General features: G+C 42.2%; 1 protein-coding gene across 1 annotated transcript; it reads left to right on the forward strand.

Moving 5' to 3' along the window:
• The first annotated feature begins 3,837 nt into the window (after positions 1-3,837).
• LOC111970417 (retinol dehydrogenase 12) lies at positions 3,838-19,444 on the forward strand. Its single transcript, XM_070445737.1, is given in 7 exon segments — positions 3,838-4,108; positions 7,249-7,488; positions 16,319-16,408; positions 17,639-17,695; positions 17,698-17,826; positions 18,532-18,641; positions 19,140-19,444. Coding segments are annotated over 7 exon segments (969 nt in total). The 5' UTR covers positions 3,838-3,945; the 3' UTR covers positions 19,320-19,444.
• The last annotated feature ends 2,017 nt before the right edge of the window (positions 19,445-21,461 follow it).

Below are 21,461 nucleotides of genomic sequence, written 5' to 3' on the forward strand. Positions count from 1 at the left end.
TTCTTTGGCGTGCCATGATCAGGTGGCTAACTGACAAATAATAAATGCCTAAATAARTAATAACAATAATACATTATATTTTATGCTAGCWAGCTTTGTTTATAAACTAGTTAGCTACAGTAGCTAACGTTAGCTAACGAATGAGATATCTGTCTAGTACTGGTAAATAAAGGATTTTATTTCAAGTCAGCCAACCCACAACAACCTTTCACGGTGGAGTTGCAGTAGTTCTAACGTTACATTGTTATTATTTTATCAAGGAACAGCAACTTGGCCTCATTTGTCAAGTAGGCTAGCTACTTTCAACTCACAAAATATCTCATATATTGGTGTAACATGTCACTAAWCATAGTTTAAAACCGTTAATCATAGATTTACTGATCCAGATTTAAAATGAAGTGGTGCAACATCTCTGATTAATTATAAACCTAGATTTACAAAACCTAGATTAGCTCTAATCCTAGATCTATTTAAACCATGTTGGTGCAACCCAGCCATGGTGCCATTTTATCATTTTACCACCTCAAGTGGCAGTTTAGAATTAATCTCCAATCTATGTTTATATATATTTTTTAATTCATTGAGCAACAGGCTTAAAATTAATTTAGGTTTAAAATGAAATCTAAATTTAGATAAGAGGAAGGATTTAATTTAACAAGGATTAATTTAAAACTAGGTTTAAAATTTGGTGCAACAAGATGAACTGCCACTGTGGGAGTAGAAGCTGTAGAAAACTATGATGATGTATACAAGCTTTTAGAGATGATCCACTGGGCACACACTGGTTGAATCAACGTTGTTTTCATGTTATTTCAATGAAATTATGTTGAWTTGACGTCTGTGCCCAGTGGGGATCATGTCAATCTCATGGAATGTCCCTCCTCCTTGCATCCATAGCACTGTCTATGAATTTGAGTGTATGTAGTTACCTGGCCMCATCCCTCATCTTACCTGACAAAGTGGCAGGATCAGGCTGTTGAAAATATAGATTGTGCCTTTAAAAATGTATGGATCCTGATTTTGCCTCATTCAGAAATGGCATCCATGGCATTAGTATGTTAATCCAGAGAAATGTGAAAGGTGTATTTGATGACATTGTCACTGCCGTCAAAGGAAGTGGACCAAAGCGCAGCGTCGTGAGCGTACATTTTCCCTTTATTTAAAATGACACCAACAAAACAATTAACCATACAAAACGACCGTGAAGCTTAAGGGCTATAGTGCCACATACAAAGACAACTACCCACACTGAAAGGAGGGAAAAGGGGCTACCTAAGCATGGTTCCCAATCAGAGACAACGATAGACAGCTGTCCCTGATTGAGAACCATACCCGGCCAAAACATAGAAATAAAGAAACATAGAAAAACACAACATAGAATGCCCACCCCAAATCACACCCTGACCAAACCAAATAGAGACATAAAAAGGCTCTCTAAGGCGTGACAGACATTATGTGCTTACATTTCCTTAAAATAAATGTTCTCAATGTGACAGATGAATAAAGGATCAACATACTCCTTGATGGTGGAAATGATATTGTATTCCAAATAATAGGCTAGTTATCATGATAAATCAGTATTTGAAATCTCCTGTATTTTTCCATGCCAGGTAAGATACCAATTCAGGCATAGAGCTCTCTCACCACCACAATGATTCCATCAATAGGAAAACTGAGGTTGGAAAAGAAAACAAATAACAAAACACTTGGGAATAATATGTTTGTGTGTACTCTATCCCTAGCGCAGATATCCCGAGAATGCAGATCAATAGCCATGACAAATTGGTGCACATGATGATGGGCCGAATAAGAAAAATAGAATAGGTTGTTATCAATAAACGTACAGAACGTTCGATTTGCCTTCTGGGGGGGCAAGGAGCTGGGGGCTCCGCTAAAACCATTGACAACTGCATGCGATTTTCAAGGGATTTCCAACGAAATGTTAACAATTATTGTCACCTCCATCAGTGTCTGTCAACTCCGTCCATGATTGCTAACCTTTTTTGTCAATGTTTTGAAAAATATATTACTCCATGTTCTGCAATAATTGTGTAAACTATTGAAGTATTTGCTGTGTAGTTTATTCAAGGTTTAAAAAGGCTTCTAAAGTTTGTAATTTCCATTTCAAATTTCAGACTTGATTTGCCCTAACGAAAAATGTATTAACCCCAACAACAAAAAATCCATGAATTATAATCCACATAATAATTCACATTTCCTGTTGCTGTAGGATAATTTTCCTGCTGTAGCAAACTGGCTGAAAGGAAGATCATACATTTGTATGTACTGTCCAACAARTTTTTAAAGACCTTGATTATTATAAATCATGGATTTCTTTTGTTGAGGTTAATACATTTTTCGTTAGGGCAAACCAAGTCTGAAATTTGAAATGGAAATTACAAACTTTAGAAGCCTTTTTAAACCTTGAATAAACTACACGTTTGCATTTACTGCCGTGCAGGAAAATTCTCAGCAACTAAAGACTGATAAAATGTAGATCATACATCTGTAAAAATTAAATGCCTTTATGTTGTCTGACGGAGAAAGACATAAATGCATTTTATGGAGAGAAAAAAATGAAAACATTTGGAGGTTATTCTTTTACATGGTGTCATAGAAGATACACTGCATGACCAAAAGTATGTAGACACCTGCTTGTCAAACATCTCATTCCAAAATCATGGGCATTAATATGGAGTTGGTCCCCCCTTTGCTACTATAACAGCCTCTCCTCTTCTGGGAAGACTTTCCACTAGATGTTGGAACATTTGCTGTGGGGATTTGCTTCCATTCAGCCACAAGATCATTAGTGAGGTCGGGCACTGATGTTGGGTGATTAGGCCTGGCTCTCAGTCGGGGTCCAATTCATCCCAAAGGTGTTTGATGGGGTTGAGGTCAGGGCTCTGTGCAGGCCAGTCAAGTTCTTCTACACCRATCTCGACAAAACATTTCTGTGTGGACCTCAATTTGTGCACGGGGGCATTGTCATGCTGAAACAGGAAAGGGCCTTCCCCAAACTGTTGCCACAAAGTTGGAAGCACAGAATCATCCATGAAAAACAGCCCCAGACCATTATTCCTCCTCCACCAAACTTCAGAGGTGGCACTATGCATTGAGGCAGGTAGCGTTCTCCTGGCATCCACCAAACCCAGATTCGTCCGTCGGACTGCCAGATGGTGAAGCGTGATTCATCACTCCAGAGAACGCGTTTCCACTGCTCCAGAATCCAATGRCGGCTAGATTTACATCACTCCAGCCGACGCTTGGCATTGCGTATGGTGATCTTAGGCTTGAATCTCCCAACGAACAGTTATTGTGCTGATATTGCTTCCAGAGTCAGTTTGGACCTCGGCAGTGAGTGTTGCAACCGAGGACAGGCTATTTTTACGCGCTACGCGCTTCAGCTCTCGGCGGTCCGGTTCTGTGAGTGGCTGAAATAGACAAATCAACTAATTTGAAGGGGTGTCCACATACTTTTGTATATATAGTGTATTTTGGTCTATAAACATATATATTTCAAATTGTGTTAATATAGCCTAACATTGGCTGTGGGGGAAAACATCTAATGGGATTTAACTTAAATCGTTCCATATGGCTACAGTATGTTCYTCTTACACGTGGCGCAGTGTAGCCTAACTTTACGCACCACAACCATTTATGCCTATGAGCAGCAATAACTAGAAACATAACATTTGCAGATGGATAAAATAACTTTAAACGACTGAAACATTTTGAAACTATACTCCTCAGACATTAAGACCTGGCGGTGTAGGGAGATTTAAATTATGTAACCTGTAGCCTTGAAATTTGATAAAGTGCTGGACTTAGCCCTCAGAATGGAGCTTTGGGTCGTAAATCTAATTCAAGTCGGTGAAGGTATCTGACAAGAGCAAAGTTGTAGCCAGAAATATTTTAGTTCTTCATTGGGGCTCGGTGAACTTTTAAATGTCTTGGGTTTGGACTGATGTCTTCTCTCACCCGTTATGGGCAGTATCGACTGTGATTTTGGGACTCCTCTTGCGGTCACAGCAGAGAGGGTCCTGGGACATCCGAGCCTGTTTTGTGCAACTGAAGGGCAAGACCGCCATAGTTACTGGAGCTAACACAGGTAACGGTTTTGCATGGGCTAAATTCTTGCTTGAGTTGTTTCGCTTGGAATGGTTTATCCAATTAGAATCAATAACAATATCCTCCAGCAGTTACACGCTGCACATACAAGTATATTAACCAACTGGAAATACAACAACAACTTTTTATAAGTCAGAATTGGCAATTACTCTTGACAATTTTTACTTCTCAAAATGAAACAGTTTTTCCACACAGCAGTCAAAGGGAAATCTTTTTTAATTTATACATACTGTAATACCAACAAAACAAATCCAATGATGACTTCCAGTAAGCATTMCCTTTAAGTGTCAAATTAAGTAATTCAACTTTTCCATTCCAATCATGGTGCATTTCTCTCACTTGAACCTCTCACCCTCAAAGTGTCTCAAATAGACTTCAGAATGTAGTTAATTRTATGCTTTTGGAATCCCTCTTTAAAGAAGTGAAGAAAGAAAACTAATTCCAGAGAGAGAGAGTGTAAATGGAGGGTTCTCTCTCTATCTGAGAAATCCTCATCCGCTTGACATTTCTCTGGGAAAAGTGATTTCATGTAAAAGGGTTCCTACTCATGCTATTTACATAAACAATTGGACCAATATGTCTTCCAGCAGTGCATGTCAGTTAGCCAGAGCTAAGACCTGCACACTCTCATGTGAAGGAAACTTCTGTGTTTTACAGCTCTAGCTTATAGCCTGATCAATGCTAAACATCCTCAAACAAATACACCTTGACCTTGTGGAACTTGGGGACACACTCTTTTCACTCCACTTCGACACAGCTATGATCGGAAGTAGCAGGTTAGGAGAGAGAGCATTTTTTCTAAACCTAACCCTTTTCATAACGTTAACCTAATTCTCCTAATCTGCTATGAATAAGTAACTTCTGGTCATAGCGCAATCAAAGTGGCATGAAAATAGTATTTCTCGTGGATCTTCAGTCTTTTGAACTGGATATAGGGGTTACTAGATGTAGACCATTTACTGTTTGACACAATTCTTTTGGACTGCCATGTCCATGAACTTTGCACACAGACGTACACACATAGACACACTCACACAAATTACAGGCAGACAGAGTGACATACATACAGACAGACAGAGTGACAGACAGACATAGTGACAGACAGACAGACAGACAGACAGACAGACAGACAGACAGACAGACAGCACAGACGACGACAGACAGACAGACGAGACACGACAGACCAGACCAGACAGACAGACAGACCAGAGATGAGTCGATTTCAGTTGCTGCTTTATATATTATCCCACATAAGGCATGATCCTGTAAACACTATCAACACAGGTTACGTGGGTTTATAAGTGCTTAATACAAAGGTAACTGTATTCCCCAGTACCTGACACAGCCCTCACAGTCAATGTTGCCGTGGTCTCTTTGATGGTACGCTCAGAGACAAAGGCAGGGTACTCAGTATCACATGGCACCAACATGGTCTTTCCCCTCGAGTTTTGGGCTACAAATGAGACATGTAAATGTTAACATACTAAAAAACACACATGACTCACACACACCACACACACACACACACACACACACACACACACACACACACACACACACACACACACACACACACACACACACAAACACATACTGTACAAGCAGCTCTGTTAGATTGCTTCTCCTGAGTGTTCTTTTTCACTAATCATCGCTCTCCCTCTACTTTACCTTTCCCCTGTCAAGTTTCAAATCAAATCAAGTTTATTTTATATAGCCCTTCGTACATCAGCTAATATCTTGAAGTGCTGTACAGAAACCCAGCCTAAAACCACAAACAGCAAGCAATGCAGGTGTAGAAGCACGGCGGCTAGGAAAAACTCCCATGAAAGGCCAAAACCTAGGAAGAAACCTAAGAGGAACCAGGCTATGAGGGTGGCCAGTCCTCTTCTGGCTGTGCCGGGTGGAGATTATAACAGAACATGTCCAAGATGTTCAAATGTTCATAAATGACCAGCATGGTCGAATAATAATCAGGAGTAAATGTCAGTTGGCTTTTCATAGCCGATCATTAAGAGTATCTCTACCGCTCCTGCGGTCTCTAGAGAGTTAAAAGAGCAGGTCTGGGACAGGTAGCACGTCCGGTGGACAGGTCAGGGTTCCATAGCCGCAGGCAGAACAGTTGAAACTGGAACAGCAGCAAGGCCAGGTGGACTGGGGACAGCAAGGAGTCATCATGCCCGTAGTCCTGACGCATGGTCCTAGGGTCAGGTCCTCCGAGAGAGAGAAAGAAAGAGAAGGAGAGAATTAGAGAGAGCATACTTAAATTCACACAGCACACCGGATAAGACAGGAGAAGTACTCCAGATATAACCAACTGACCCTAGCCCCCCGACACATAAAATACTGCAGGATAAATACTGGAGCTGAGACAGGAGGGGTCAGGAAACACTGTGCCCCATCCGATGATACCCGGACAGGGCCAAACAGGAAGGATATAACCCCACCCACTTTGCCAAAGCACAGCCCCCACACCACTAGAGGGATATCATCAACCACCAACTTACCATCCTGAGACAAGGCCAAGTAAGCCCACAAAGATCTCCACCACAGCACAAACCAAGGGGGGGCGCCAACCCAGACAGGAAGATCACGTCAGTAACTCAACCCATCAAGTGACGCACCCCTCCTTAGGGACGACATGAAAGAGCACCAGTAAGCCAGTGACTCAGCCCCTGTAATAGGGTTAGAGGCAGAGAATCCCAGTGGAGAGAGGGGAACCGGCCGCAGGAGACAGCAAGGGCGGTTCGTTGCTCCAGAGCCTTTCCGTTCACCTTCACACTCCTGGGCCAGACTACACTCAATCATATGACCTACTGAAGAGATAAGTCTTCAGTAAAGACTTGAAGGTTGAGACCGAGTCTGCGTCTCTCACATGGGTAGGCAGACTATTCCATAAAAATGGAGATCTATAGGAGAAAGCCCTGCCTCCAGCTGTTTGCTTAGAAATKATAGGGACAATTAGGAGGCCTGCGTCTTGTGACCGTAGGCCTGACTGTCTTTCTGTCTCGCTTTCTCTCTCAACCACTTTCACTCTCTCTTTCTCTTATTCTCCCTCTTGTTCTTTCTCTCTCTATATCTCTCTCATCCTCTTCTCTCTTCTCCTCTCTCCCACTCCCTCAGGGATAGGGAAGTTCATTGCCCTAGACTTTGCCCGGCGCGGGGCTCGTGTTATCATGGCGTGCCGAAGCGAGGCGCGCGGTAGCGCCGCCCTGCAGGAGATCCGGAAGAGGAGCGGGAACGCCAACGTGCACCTGCGCCTGGTGGACACCTCGTCCCTGGCGTCGGTGAGGACGTTTGTAGAGGGCGTCCTGCGAGAGGAGAAGGAGCTCCACATCCTGGTCAACAATGCTGGGGCTTCAGGTGGGTAGCTTCAGGTCAAGATTCAAAGACAATTAGGCTGGAATCCACACTGAATATCACTGTGTTCACTACTGTTTCACTTAAAACAATAGACAATAGTGACACAGCTCCACATCCTGGTCAACAAACCGAGCCCTTCAGTTGGGCACCACGTCCAGAGTCAGCCTGGAATCCACACTGAATATCGCAATATTTTTACTATTCACCTGAAGCGGAACAATAATGAAAGAGCGATATGCAGGGTGGATTCCAGGTTATGTGGATTCCAGGCTATGAGACAGTCAACCAGGGGTGGACGTCAACAGCCATAATACTAGTGTGACCCGGGGCTTCTAGTCGCCATCAGGCTGTGGTAGCTCATAGAGCTAAACGCCCGGGCATGACGGGAGTTAATGTAAGTCTTCAGGGCCCAGTTTTTCAAACGTTATCTGGTCGGATTTCGGCAATTGGACAGGATTAAATGCATAGAAAAATGTATAAAATAGAATGGGCGTATCATTGACTTGAATGGGGACACCCATTCTATTCATTCTAACTCTGTGCATTTAATCCTATCCAATAGGCAAAATCCACATAGATAACTTTTGAAAAACTGGGCCCAGGTCTTAGGCAAGGTTACTTGTCACGAAAGCGTGGTTCAATGAACCAAAGCACGGGTCTGGTTTCGCATCTGTATCCAATGACGAAGTCCACAAGAGGAACAGCATTGCTTGTTTGATAAAAAACCTTACTAACATGCCATGCCACCCAATTACAATTTTTGGCTGACAAATGACTATATTTTGAGGGGGAAATTTTGTTTTCTATTGTTTTTTCACAGCACCCCACAAACAACACAAAAACAAAACACATTCCCCAAGGTGATCAACATATGGTTTCCAAATTTTGTCAAACACTTCCGGTTCTTGTTTAATTTTATAATATACAAAATATAATATACAAAATAATATACAATATACGAAATAATATACAAAATATACAAAACAGTATGTAGCTAGATAGTTCAGCCCTCCAGTTTGTTATTTAGGGTGGGTATGAGGCTTTCCAACTGATCGCCAATATTTACATTTCCCAACAGATACAGTGCCTTGCAAAAGTATTCACCCCCTTGGCATTTTTTCTATTTTGTTTCATTACAACCTGTAATTTAAATTGATTTTTATTTGGATTTCATGTAATGGACATACACAAAATAGTCCAAATTGGTGAAGTGAAAAAAATAACTTTTAAATAAATAAAAATAAAAAATAAAAATAAAATGGACAAGTGGTGCGTGCATGTGTATTCACCCCCTTTGTTATGAAGCCCCTAAATAAGATCTGGTGCAACCATTTACTTATAATTAATAATAATTAGTTAAATAAAGTCCACCTGTGTGCAATCTAAGTGTCACATGATCTGTCACATGATCTCAGTAGATGTTCTGTAGATGTTCTGTCCTGTTCTGAAAGGCCCCCGAGTCTGAAACACGACTAAGCAAGTGGCACCACCAAGCAAGTGGCACCATAAAGACCAAGGAGCTCTCCAAACAGGTCAGGGACAAAGTTGTGGAGAAGTACAGATCAGGGTTGGGTTATAAAAAAATATCTGAATCTTTGAACATCCCACAGAGCACCATTAAATCCATTACTAAAAAATTGAAAGAATATGGCACCACAACAAACCTGCCAAGATAGGGCCGCCCACCAAAACTCACGGACCAGGCAAGGAGGGCATTAATCAGAGAGGCAACAAAGAGACCAAAGATAACCCTGAAGGAGCTGCAAAGCTCCACAGCGGAGATTGGAGTATCTGTCCATAGGACCACTTTAAGGTGTACACTCCACAGAGTTGGGCTTTACAGGAGAATGGCCAGAAATAAGCCATTGCTTAAGAAAAAAATAAGCAAACACGTTTGGTGTTCGCCAAAAGGCATGTGGGAGACTCCCCAAACATATGGAAGAAGGTACTCTGGTTAGATGAGACTAAAATGTAGCTTTTTGGCCATCAAGGAAAATGCTATGTCTGGCGCAAACCCAACACTTCTCATCACCCCGAGAACACCATCTCCACAGTGAAGCATGGTGGTGGCTGAATCATGCTGTGGGGATGTTTTCATCGGCAGGGACTGGGAAACTGGTCAGAATTTAAGGAGTGATGGATGGCGCTAAATACAGGGAAATTCTTGAGGCTGGGACGGAGGTTCACCTTCCAACAGGACAATGACCCTAAGCATACTGCTAAAGCAACACTCGAGTGGTATAAAGGGAAACATTGGCCTAGTCATAGCCTAGCCTAGTCAAAGCCCAGACCTCAATCCAATTGAGAATCTGTGGTATAACTTAAAGATTGCTGTACACCAGCGGAACCTATCCAACTTGAAGGAGCTGGAGCAGTTTTGCCTTGAAGAATGGGCAAAAATCCCAGTATTTAGATGTGCCAGGCTTATAGAGACATACCCCAAGAGACTTGCAGTGGTAATTGCTGCAAAATGTGGCTCTACAAAGTATTGACTTTGGGGGGTGAATAGTTATGCACTCTCAAGTTTCAGTTTTTTTGTCTTATTTCTTGGAAAAATGCCAAGGGGGATGAATACTTTCGCAAGGCACTGTATACTCGTGGAGATGGATGGATATAAATTCCTAGACACAATGAAATGATAGCACATACGTTATCCCAAAATGGTGTCAGTTTGTCACAGGACCACAGCATACGGTGCTTTTTGCATCTCCAACAGAGATGTGACATTTCTGGGTGCATTACATGCATTCTGGCAGGAGTGTAGTAACTCATATGAATTATCTTAAAATGCAGTAATTAATGTCTTAGGTCATAGGAGCAGGTATTAACATTTTCACATATCTGTGACCAATGGTTCTCCTCAATGTCTTCCTTAACATCTGTGTCCCATTGTTTCCTTATAGGTTCTGAACCACCAGGTAGAGTTTCAATCAACCCTTGATTTAACTTGATTGAATGAGAGCAGAGATCCATCATAATACACATGTTCAAAATGTATGGTGCCAYTTTGGAACCAGGACTTAAAGGTGTATAGGGTATTGCTTTATAGGGTAAATATAAAACAGTCAATTTGATTATTTTCATTCCAAATTAAGTTGGAGAACAGGCCATTTATTTAACTTAAAAAGTTGGATGGAATATAAACTGACAGGGCCTGGAATAAATACGTCAACCTTAGTAATATATACATTTTTATTATGTTAACCCTACCTAACATAGATATAGGGAGAGATSTCCATCTCTGAACATCAGATTCAATCTAATCTATTAAAGGAAAATAATTGATTGTATATGCTTCTTCCAGACTGCATGGTATCAGTACACCCCGGTATTTCATGTCTTTGTCCATTTCCACCTGAATGTACWTTCTAAGCTTGAGAAGTCATCATTAGAAATKGGCTTTATTTCAGTTTTCTCCCAATTCACTTTGAATCCTGATATAGCACCATATGTGTCCAACAGTTGTARAACAAATGACAGAGATGTTGGAGAGGAACATTCAATATGCCTGTGGATGAGAGGGCACATGAGACATTGCTTCAGTTAGTCATGTCAGGAGAGAGTTGACAATGGTAGTGGTCATCACCTCTTAATCAGGGAACAGGAGGGGACTTAGCTGGAAATACAAATAGCAGATACATTCCATTACAGCTGTGCCATCGTAGGTTCAAACAACAAGTTTATCCATGACGTTAAACACAGACTGCGCATCTCGCCCACATCAAAGTAGCCCAAGAAACGTTTCTGAATTAAGCCCTGATCATCCCCATACCTGATGATAACTGACAACTGCAAGCAGACTGGTGGCACTATAGGTCCCAGAGTGGGGGGGTAATTTTTACCCCCTGGGGCCCAGAGTTTTTGCTTATCTGTTAACCTAACCAGGAAAACTCTGGACCCTATAAGGTATGTCAATGATTAATCAGTTGTAAAAAGGTTTTATAAGGGCTATGATGGGACCAGTTTTTTCTAATCAGGTCACATGAAACTGAAAAAAACCTCCAGCAACCTTATACTTGGACTAGATTAGGAGGTGGATTCTTCTACCCAGAGACAGAGACAACAACTGATAGACAATAGAACTCACAGGACTGAGCTTGCTTTATGCATGTTTGCGTCATGCAGGCCTATTCAACTGTAGGCYTTATAAAAAATTAACTMAAGTCTGTCATCACTATTATGTTGATTGATTAATTCCAGTGAATAATTAGTTACCCTGACCAGATGAACAGGGTGCATAGGCTGTATGCAGCTGCTATTGTTAGTAGCCTACAGTTGATCAGACTGAAAAATGGTCTCGTTTTCATCCCATACAGCATGTCAGATCTCTAATGTTTAGGTGTAGCCTAGGCTGCTGTAACATTTATGTAATGAGTTTCTGCTTGTGTCTGTCTGGAGTGGTTGCATTATCATCTTTGCTAAATAAATACCGGAGGAAAGTGGAAAGCATACTTGAGCACGAGCGAACAAATGCGCTGCATCAACCTCTCTTTAATCTAACTTTTAATGGATGATGCAATGGAAGCTATCAAATCTTTCTGAATTGATTTTGACATCCCAGAGATGACAGTAGAAAGTTCCATATGTTCAACAAGTAATGTGCAATTACCACTGCAAGCTCCTTGTAGTTGCACTTGTTAGCGGAACTTTCCCTCTTGTCTTGTCCTCTAAAAACCAATTCTTGCATACCCAAAAACGCAGTGRTGTTGATAAGCTGCTTGAGAACATCCCTGTTTCTTCTTACTTTCTGGTTGTGTTGCGCATTTTGAATATGCAGACCTTCATCATGATAGATGCAGCTTCTTCCCAGAAGCTTGAATCTGATGTGGGCATTTATATGCTCCCTGCTTTTATTTTGCCGTTTAGCTGAACGATCGATGTTCTTCATGTCACTGTACCCCTCTTTCGCTCAAGGCTCAGACTTTCCAAAAAGCAGGCAAGGCCAGCAGTACAGGCGGCTTGATGAAAAGCTCCCTGTTAACCAGCTATACTTTTGATACCAGTTGGTGTTGATGAAAAGCTCCCTGTAAGCCAGCTATACTTTTGATACCAGGTGGTATTAAACGCCCTCACCTTTTCATCCTTCTTCATGAAACTGATCTCAGGCAGAGGTCGACCCTCGGTTTTAATTTGCATCTTTTCCGTGTACCCCAGAGAATGAAAGTGGTTCTTCAACAAAAAGTCAACAAAATTTGCAGTAGCGTTGCTGGTGAAAATTGCACACTGGAGTTGGTAGCTAGTTAGCTACTGCTACTTGCTACTGAAGTTAGCAAGGCAAATTGAAATAAATTGCAATAACTGGACACAAAATAGAGTTCTAAAACCAAGAAAACTATTTATAATCTACCTCCTCCGTCTCCTGTAATTTGAAGAAACTAATTTGAATTGAATAATATATCCAATTAATGCTCAACTACCACTTTTCAATCTATATCCAATAACGTCACCAACTCATCAAGCTTCTCAACACATAAACTCAGCAAAAAAGGAAGCGTCCTCTCACTGTCCACTATGAACATAACAAGATTCAACAACTGAGACATAAACTGAACAAGTTCCACAGACATGTGACTAACAGAAATTGAATAATGTGTCCCTGAACAAAGGGGTGGTCAAAATCAAAAATAACAGTCAGTATCTTGTGTGGCCACCAGCTGCATTAAGTACTGCAGTGCATCTCCTCCTGATGGACTGCACCAGATTAGCCAGTTCTTGCTGTGAGATGTTTCCTCACTCTTCCACCAAGGCACCTGCAAGTTCCCGGACATTTCTGGGGGTAATGGCCCTAGCCCTCACCCTCCGATCCAACAGGTCCCAGACGTGCTCAATAGGATTGAGATACAGGCTCTTCGCTGGCCATGGCAGAACACTGACATTCCTGTCTTGCAGGAAATCACGCACAGAACGAGCAGTATGGCTGGTGGCATTGTCATGCTGGAGCGTCATGTCAGGATGAGCCTGCAGGAAGAGTACCACATGAGGGAGGAGGATGTCTTCCCTGTAACGCACAGCATTGAGATTGCCTGCAATGACAACAAGCTCAGTCCGATGATGCTGTGACACACCGCCCCAGACCATGACGGACCCTCCACCTCCATATCGATCCCGCTCCAGAGTACAGGCCTCGGTGTAACGCTCATTCCTTCGATGATAAACACGAATCCGACCATCCCCCCTGGTGAGACAAAACCGCGACTCGTCAGTGAAGAGCACTTATTTCCAATCCTGTCTGATCTAGCGACTGTGGGTTTGTGCCCATAGGCGACGTTGTTGCCGGTGATGTCTGGTGAGGACCTGCCTTACAACAGGCCTTCAAGCCCTCAGTCCAGGCTCTCTCAGCCTATTGGGGTCAGTCTGAGCACTGATGGAGGGTTTGTGCGTTCCTGTCGTAACTCAGGCAGTTGTTGTTGCCATCCTGTACCTGTCCCGCAGGTGTGATGTTCGGTTGTACCGATCCTGTGCAGGTGTTGTTACACGTGGTCTGCCACTGCGAGGACAATCAACTGTCCGCCCTGTTGCCCTGTAGCGCTGTCTTAGGCGTCTCACAGTACGGACATTGCAATTTATTGCCCTGGCCACATCTGCAGTCCTCATGCCTCCTTGCGGCATGCCTAAGGCACGTTCACGCAGATGAGCAGGGACCCTGGGAATCTTTCTTTTGGTGTTTTTCAGAGTCAGTAGAAAGGCCTCTTTAGTGTCCAAAGTTTTCATAACTTTCATAATTGCCTACTGTCTGTAAGCTGTTAGTGTCTTAACGACCCTTCCACAGGTGCATGTTCATTAATTGTTTATGGTTCATTGAACAATCATGGGAAACAGTGTTTAAACCCTTTACAATTAAGGATTTTTACGAATTATCTTTGAAAGACAGGGTCCTGAAAAAGGGACGTTTCTTTTTTTGCTGAGTTTAGAACCCCCCCATCATGCTTTGCAGCATAACCCCAATACAACACACTAGGTTCATTCTCTGATCCTAATCCTATGATTGAATGGACAACATGTCAGTACATACTATAAAAGCTTTGATTGGTTGGAGGTCGTCCTCCGGAAGTGGTCATAATTACCATGTAGGTCTATGGCATCGACTGTGCTACAAAACTATGCTGAAGTGGTCAAGTCCATATCCATTTTTCTAACACAGGGTTGCTACAGTTATTGTTATTTGTGGATGTAATCATCCTTTTTTGTAAAAAATGTTGTCCTGGCCAGTATGATAGGTATACGTGTACCTCTTGTTTTCCTTAAGCCAAAAGAAGGGAATAGGTTATCCCTCTCAAGGTCAATAGCAAGAGGAAAACAACATAAAAAGCACTTGCCATCACTGTGTTAATTAAGAATAAAATTAATTTGATTATTTAGGCATTATGCATCATTATAATATATTAAAAAGATTAATTAATTTAAATGAATGGAAACAGATGCAGGCCTATAACCACTGGGGTAGCCTACAGTTCCATCGAACTGCATACAACCACATGTGGTGCGCACTCCTTTTAAACCACCGGGGGGACTGAGCAGGCGGATTACTAGAACAGGTTAGTATAGTGACTTTATTGACATGAATGCAACATCCGTTCTACTCTGGGCATCAGTAGAGCCAAAGCGGGTGCAATTTATTCACTTGATTTTTCAGTTTAACGGCTACATGTTCAGTTGGCCTAGCTACATTTCTTGTACATTCCCACCTTGTGATTCAGTTAATAAATTAATTTCCATACCATTTTCCAACAAAGAGCTGGAAATAATTATTGAAAGGTGCATAATTGTGGGCTTCGCACACATAGCGGGATTGTTTTTCTCTCTCTTTTATAAACTCTGTAATTGCCCATGTTTCTTCAACGTTCATTCAACCAATTCATTAACATTATCAATTGTACTAAAAGGATAATTGACACATGATAATATAATGTTTCCCAGGAGAGAGAGACCAATGGAAATAAAAGTACTAAGTGCTTACAATTTCAGCGTCTTATGCGGTTTGACATTTGATCTCTCCCAGTCTTTTTTCCCGTATGGGCCATTTCAATTATTTCCACCCACTCAGGCCTTTATAGCCTATTGGCTGGGAAGCATTCAAAAATAATTGTCCAGATCATAGCAATCATCATGTTGTCTTGTTCACTTGTCAGTTTGTTACTTAAACGAATTCCTATTCATTACCTATTCAGTATTTAGTATTGTATTAGGATCCCCATTAGTTACTGCTAAAGCAGCAGCTACTCTTCCTGGGGTCCACACAAAACATGACATAATACAGACCATGAATAGACAAGTACATCCCAAGGACAGAACTACATACATTAAAAATAAGAATACACGGTTTCATACATTTATGCCTTTATGCCTACTGAATGCAAGTGCAACACATGAAAATGGAAACGCCACAACAAGGAAGTACGTTGCAAGTAGGCTGACACTTCCCCTGACGTGAATATAGCAACCTTGTTTCGCAAAATTCTCCTGACATGAATTAAGCTACCTTGTTTCTATAGTTACTGTCCATAATGCGTATCCTGGGGTAAAGTATTAAACCTATTACTATTGTGAATGTTTGTCCTTGACGCTGTGTCTATTTGGGCTACGGTTTGCAACACGCACATCATTTGTGGTGTGTGTCTCTCTCTGTGTGTGTGTGTGTGTGTGTGTGTGTGTGTGTGTGTGTGTGTGTGTGTGTGTGTGTGTGTGTGTGTGGTGTGTGTTGTGTGGGTGTGTGTGTGTGTGTGTGGTGTGTGTGTGTGTGTGTGTGTGTGTGTGTGTGTGTGTGTGTGTGTGTGTGTGTGTGTGTGTGTGCCTTATCATCTAGGTTTGGTTATATTGTGTCTGTTCACAGGCCTGCCTGGAGATATCACCTCAGATGGTCTGGAGGTGTCCTTCGCTACCAATCATGTGGGTCCTTTCCTCCTCACCAACCTGCTTCTGGGTAAGACACCACATATCTTCTGGGTAAGAAACCACATATCTTCTGGGTAAGACACCACATATCTTCTGGGTAAGACACCACATATCCTCTGGGTAAGACACCACATATCTTCTGGGTAAGACACCACATATCTTCTGGATAAGAATATCCCAATTGAAAGAGGTGATTCAGCCCAGCTTGAACAAAAGGAAATTCTTACACTTCAAAAACATTCTTTATGTACTGAACAAAAATATAAACGCGACATGCAACAATTTCAACGATTTTACTGAGTTAAAATTCATATAAGGAAATCAGTCAATTGAAATAAACTCATTAGGCCCTAATCTATGGATTTCACATGAATGGGAGCCAGGCCCACTTGGTAGCAAGGCTGAAGCCAATCAGAATGAGTTTTTCCTGACAAAAGAGCTTTATTATAGACAGAAATACTACTCAGTTTCATCAGCTGTCCTGGTGGCTGGTCTCAGACGATCCCGCTGGTGAAGAAGCCGGATGTGGAGGTCCTGGGCTGGCGTGGTTACAAGTGGTCTGTGGTTGTAAGGCCGGTTGAAAGTACTTCCAAATTCTCTAAAACAACATTGGTAGAGAAATTAACATAAAATGATCTGGCAACAGCTCTGGTGGACATTCCTGCAATCAGCATGCCAATTGCACGCTCCCTCAAAACTTGAGACACCTTTGGCATTGTGTTGTGTGACAAAACTGCACATTTTAGAGTGGCTTTTTATTGTCCCCAGGACAACATGCACCTGCGTAATGATCATGCTGTTTAATCAGCTTCTTCGGGTGGATGGGTAATCTTGGAAAAGGAGAAATGCTCACTAACAGGGATGTAAACAAATTTGTGCACAAAATTTGAGAGAAATACGTTTTTGTGGGTATGGAACATTTCTGGGATCTTTCATTTCAGCTCATGAAACATGGGACCAACACCTTACATGTTGCGTTTATATTTTTTCCTGGAGAGTCACCCATTAAAGTGTCGTGGCCCGGTAAGGAATGTTTTTTCATGCTACATTCCACACCTTACATTGTATTACTGTATGTACTTCCCCTCCCACATCTCTCCCCTGCTCCTTTCTTTCCCTTGCTCCCTCCCCACCTCCCATCCCTTCTCACTTCCTCCTTCCCTCCCCTCCCCCTCCATCCCTACCCCTCTCTCTCTCTCTCTTCTCTCTCCCTCTATCCTCTCCCCTGTCCCTCCCCTCTCTCCTTACCTCTGTCCAGACCTGCTAAAGCGATCGGCGCCGGCGCGCATCGTCAACGTGTCATCTGTGAACCACTGGAGGGCGTGGTCAACTTTTCACACTTCAAGGGCGAGAACCTGGCCTACACCATGGACAGCGTGTACAACCACACCAAGCTGCACAACATCATCTGCACTAACGAGCTGGCGCGAAGGCTACAAGGCACAGGTGGGTAGGAATACCTCAGCAAGTTTTCATAAAGCGTCTCAGAGTAGGAGTGCTGATCTAGGATCAGTTTTGGCATTAGATCATAATGAATAAGATTACATGGACAGGGAGTACCTGATCCTATATCAACAAGCCTACTCTGAAATGTTTTGGAATAAGGGCCCTGGTTCCGTTTAGCTTGTACACAATTGCTCTTATCCTGGCTGGCCTTACCCCACAGTGAATTCTCATTCATAGCACGTCTGATACTGATTGTGCTATATGACCGGCGTGTATATTGTAATGTTTGGAAAAAGTGCTACAGTCCTTGTTTAGAACACATAGTATAGCCAATAAGCTCTTTCACTGCTGCTAAAACAACTGTATAAGTGCATAAGTAACATTATACAATGAGCATCATTCCTGAGGGCCTAACGGGAACGTGGTTATATAACGAAAGTTAGCACCAAATATCTTCTGTGCGTGTTGTGTGTGTGGTGTGTGTGTGTGTGTGTGTGTGTGTGTGTGTGTGTGTGTGTGTGTGTGTGTGTGTGTATGTATGTGTGTGTGTGTGTGTGTGTGTGTGTTGTTGTGTGTGTGTGTGTGTGTGTGTGTGTGTGTGTGTGTGTGTGTGTGTTGTGTGTGTGTGTGTGTGTGTGTGTGTGTGTGTGTGTGTGTGTGTGTGTGTGTGTGTGTGTGTGTGTGTGTGTGTGGTGTCTCTCACAGGGGTGACAGCCAACTCCCTCCACCCTGGGGTGGTGATGACAGAAGTGATGAGACACTATAACTTCCTGGTTCGGTTCCTATTCAACCTGATTGGAATCTTTTTCTTCAAGGTGAATACTTTGTATCATAACACTCTGGTGAAAATTAGAAGGAAAAAAATGTTTTTAACACTATTTTACAGTCCTGTTTCATGTAAGAAGTTAACAGTGGAACATTTCTGGTGACCCTGTTCCCAGGTCTGTTTGTGTTGTCTTGCCAACTTCTATGGTCATAATAAGACAGCACAAACATCTGTGACCAGGCTAACTTTCTGGTTCTTAGGGCTCTATTCAATCTGTATCACTGAACCGTCACAGATTGTGCGGTAGACATTTAAAGGTAATTTCACAAAATCTCTTTAGCAGATGTCTCTGAGTAAACATGGCAATTGTGTAAATGTTCTGAGCTCCAAGTTAAGGGACACTCCCCTTCCTGGCATTACTCAAAGAAACAAAGTCCCGACAAAGATATCTACTAGCACTCAATGTGCTTACACATTGTTGTCTCTTTTATGCAGAGGTGGTTAATGTTTATGCTCTCACCCACTTCTCCCATCTCTGTCCACAAAGTCTTCTGAAGAAGGGGCAGTGAGCACCATCTACTGTGCTGTCGCCGAGGAGATGGAGGGAATAACAGGAAAGTACATTGACAGCGACTGTTCCCTGGTCCTCCCCGCCCCTCTGGCCAGAGACCCCGCCCTCGCAGTCAAGGACTTTGAGTTCTGCGAGAGATTGACATCCAAGCTCTGAATAATTACCAGAAAGATACGGAGAGAGAGAGAGAAAGAGAGAGGCTAGTTTGCAGTGGGGTCAAATTCCTTTTGAACTCCATTTTCCCTTATTATGAAGGATTAATAAAAAAATGCAGGGTCAAATATGTCTAGAAATTCTGTTTCTATCTTAAGTGTATTATTCAATAACAGACTATATAAAATACAGTTGAAGTCGGAAGTTTACATACACTTAGGTTGGAGTCATTAAAACTCGTTTTTCAACCACTCCACAAATTTCTTGTTAACAAACTATAGTTTTGGCAGGTCGGTTAGGACATCTACTTTGTGCATGACACAAGTAATTTTTCCAACAATTGTTAACAGACAAATTATTTCACTTATAATTCACTGTRTCACAATTCCAGTGGGTCAGAAGTTTACATACACTAAGTTGACTGTGCCTTTAAACATCTTGGAAAATTCCAGAAAATTATGTCAAGGCTTTAGAAGCTTCTGATAGGCTAATTGACATCATTTGAGTCAATTGGAGGTGTCCCTGTGGATGTATTTCAAGGCCTATCTTCAAACTCAGTGCCTCTTTGCTTGACATCATGGGAAAATCAAAAGAAATCAGCCAAGACCTCAGAAAAAAATTGTAGACCACAAGTCTGGTTCATCCTTGGGAGCAATTTCCAAACGCCTGAAGGTACCACGTTCATCTGTACAAACAACAGTACACAGCTGTCATACCGCTCAGTAAGGAGACGCATTCTGTCTCCTAGAGATGAACGTACTTTGGTGTGAAAAGTGCAAATCAATCCCAGAACAACAGCAAAGGACCGTGTGAAGATGCTGGAGGAAACAGGTATAAAAATATCTATATCCACAGTAAAACGAGTCCTGTATTTTTGAGTAATTTTATTTATTTTTATTTAACCTTTATTTAACCAGGTAGGCTAGTTGAAAACAAGTTCTCATTTGCAACTGCGACCTGGCCAAGATAAAGCATAGCAATTCGACACACAACAACACAGAATTACACATGGAGTAAACAAAACATACAGTCAATAATACAGTAGAAAAATAGGTCTATATACAATGTGAGCAAATGAGGTGAGATAAGGGAGGTAAAGGCAAAATAAAGGCAATGGTGGTGAGGTAAATACAATATAGCAAGTAAAACACTGGAATGGTAGATTTGCAGTAGAAGAATGTGCAAAGTAGAAATAGAAATAATGGGGTGCAAAGGAGCAAAGTAAATAAATAAATATAGTAGGAGAAGAGGTAATTGTTTGGGCTAAATTATAGATAGGCTATGTACAGGTGCAGTAATCTGTGAGCTGGTGCTTAAAGCTAGTGAGGGAGATAAGTGTTTCCAGCTTCAGAGATTTTTGCAGTTCGTTCCAGTCATTGGCAACAGAGAACTGGAAGGAAAGACGACCAAAGGAGGAATTGGTTTTGGGGGTGACCAGTGAAATATACCTGCTGTACCGCGTGCTACGGGTGGGTGCTGCTATGGTGACCAGTGAGCTGAGATAAGGCGGGGCTTTACCTAGCAGAGACTTGTAGATAACCTGTAGCCAGTGGGTTTGGCGACAAGTATGAAGCGAGGGCCAACCAATGAGAGTGTACAGGTCGCAATGGTGGGTAGTGTATGGAGCTTTGGTGACAAAACGGATGGCACTGTGATAGACTGCATCCAATTTGTTGAGTAGAGTGTTGGAGGCTATTTTATAGATGACATCACCGAAGTCGAGGATCGGTAGGATGGTCAGTTTTACGAGGGTATGTTTGGCAGCGAAGGAGACTTTGTTGCGAAGTAGGAAGCCGATTCTAGATTTAATTTTGGATTGGAGATGCTTAATGTGAGTCTGGAAGGAGAGTTTACAGTCTAACCAGACACCTAGGTATTTGTAGTTGTCCACCTATTCTAAGTCAGAGCCGTCCAGAGTAGTGATGCTGGACGGGCGAGCAGGTGCGGGCAGTGATCGGTTGAATAGCATGCATTTAGTTTTACTTGCATTTAAGGAAGGAGAGTTGCATGGCATTGAAGCTCGTCTGGAGGTTAGTTAACACAGTGTCCAAAGAGGGGCCAGAAGTATACAGAATGGTGTCGTTTGCATAGAGGTGTATCAGAGAATCACCAGCAGCAAGAGCAACATCATTGATGTATACAGAG

Source organism: Salvelinus sp. IW2-2015, linkage group LG11 (assembly GCF_002910315.2).
Source record: "Salvelinus sp. IW2-2015 linkage group LG11, ASM291031v2, whole genome shotgun sequence".
Taxonomy (NCBI): Eukaryota; Metazoa; Chordata; class Actinopteri; order Salmoniformes; family Salmonidae; genus Salvelinus; species Salvelinus sp. IW2-2015.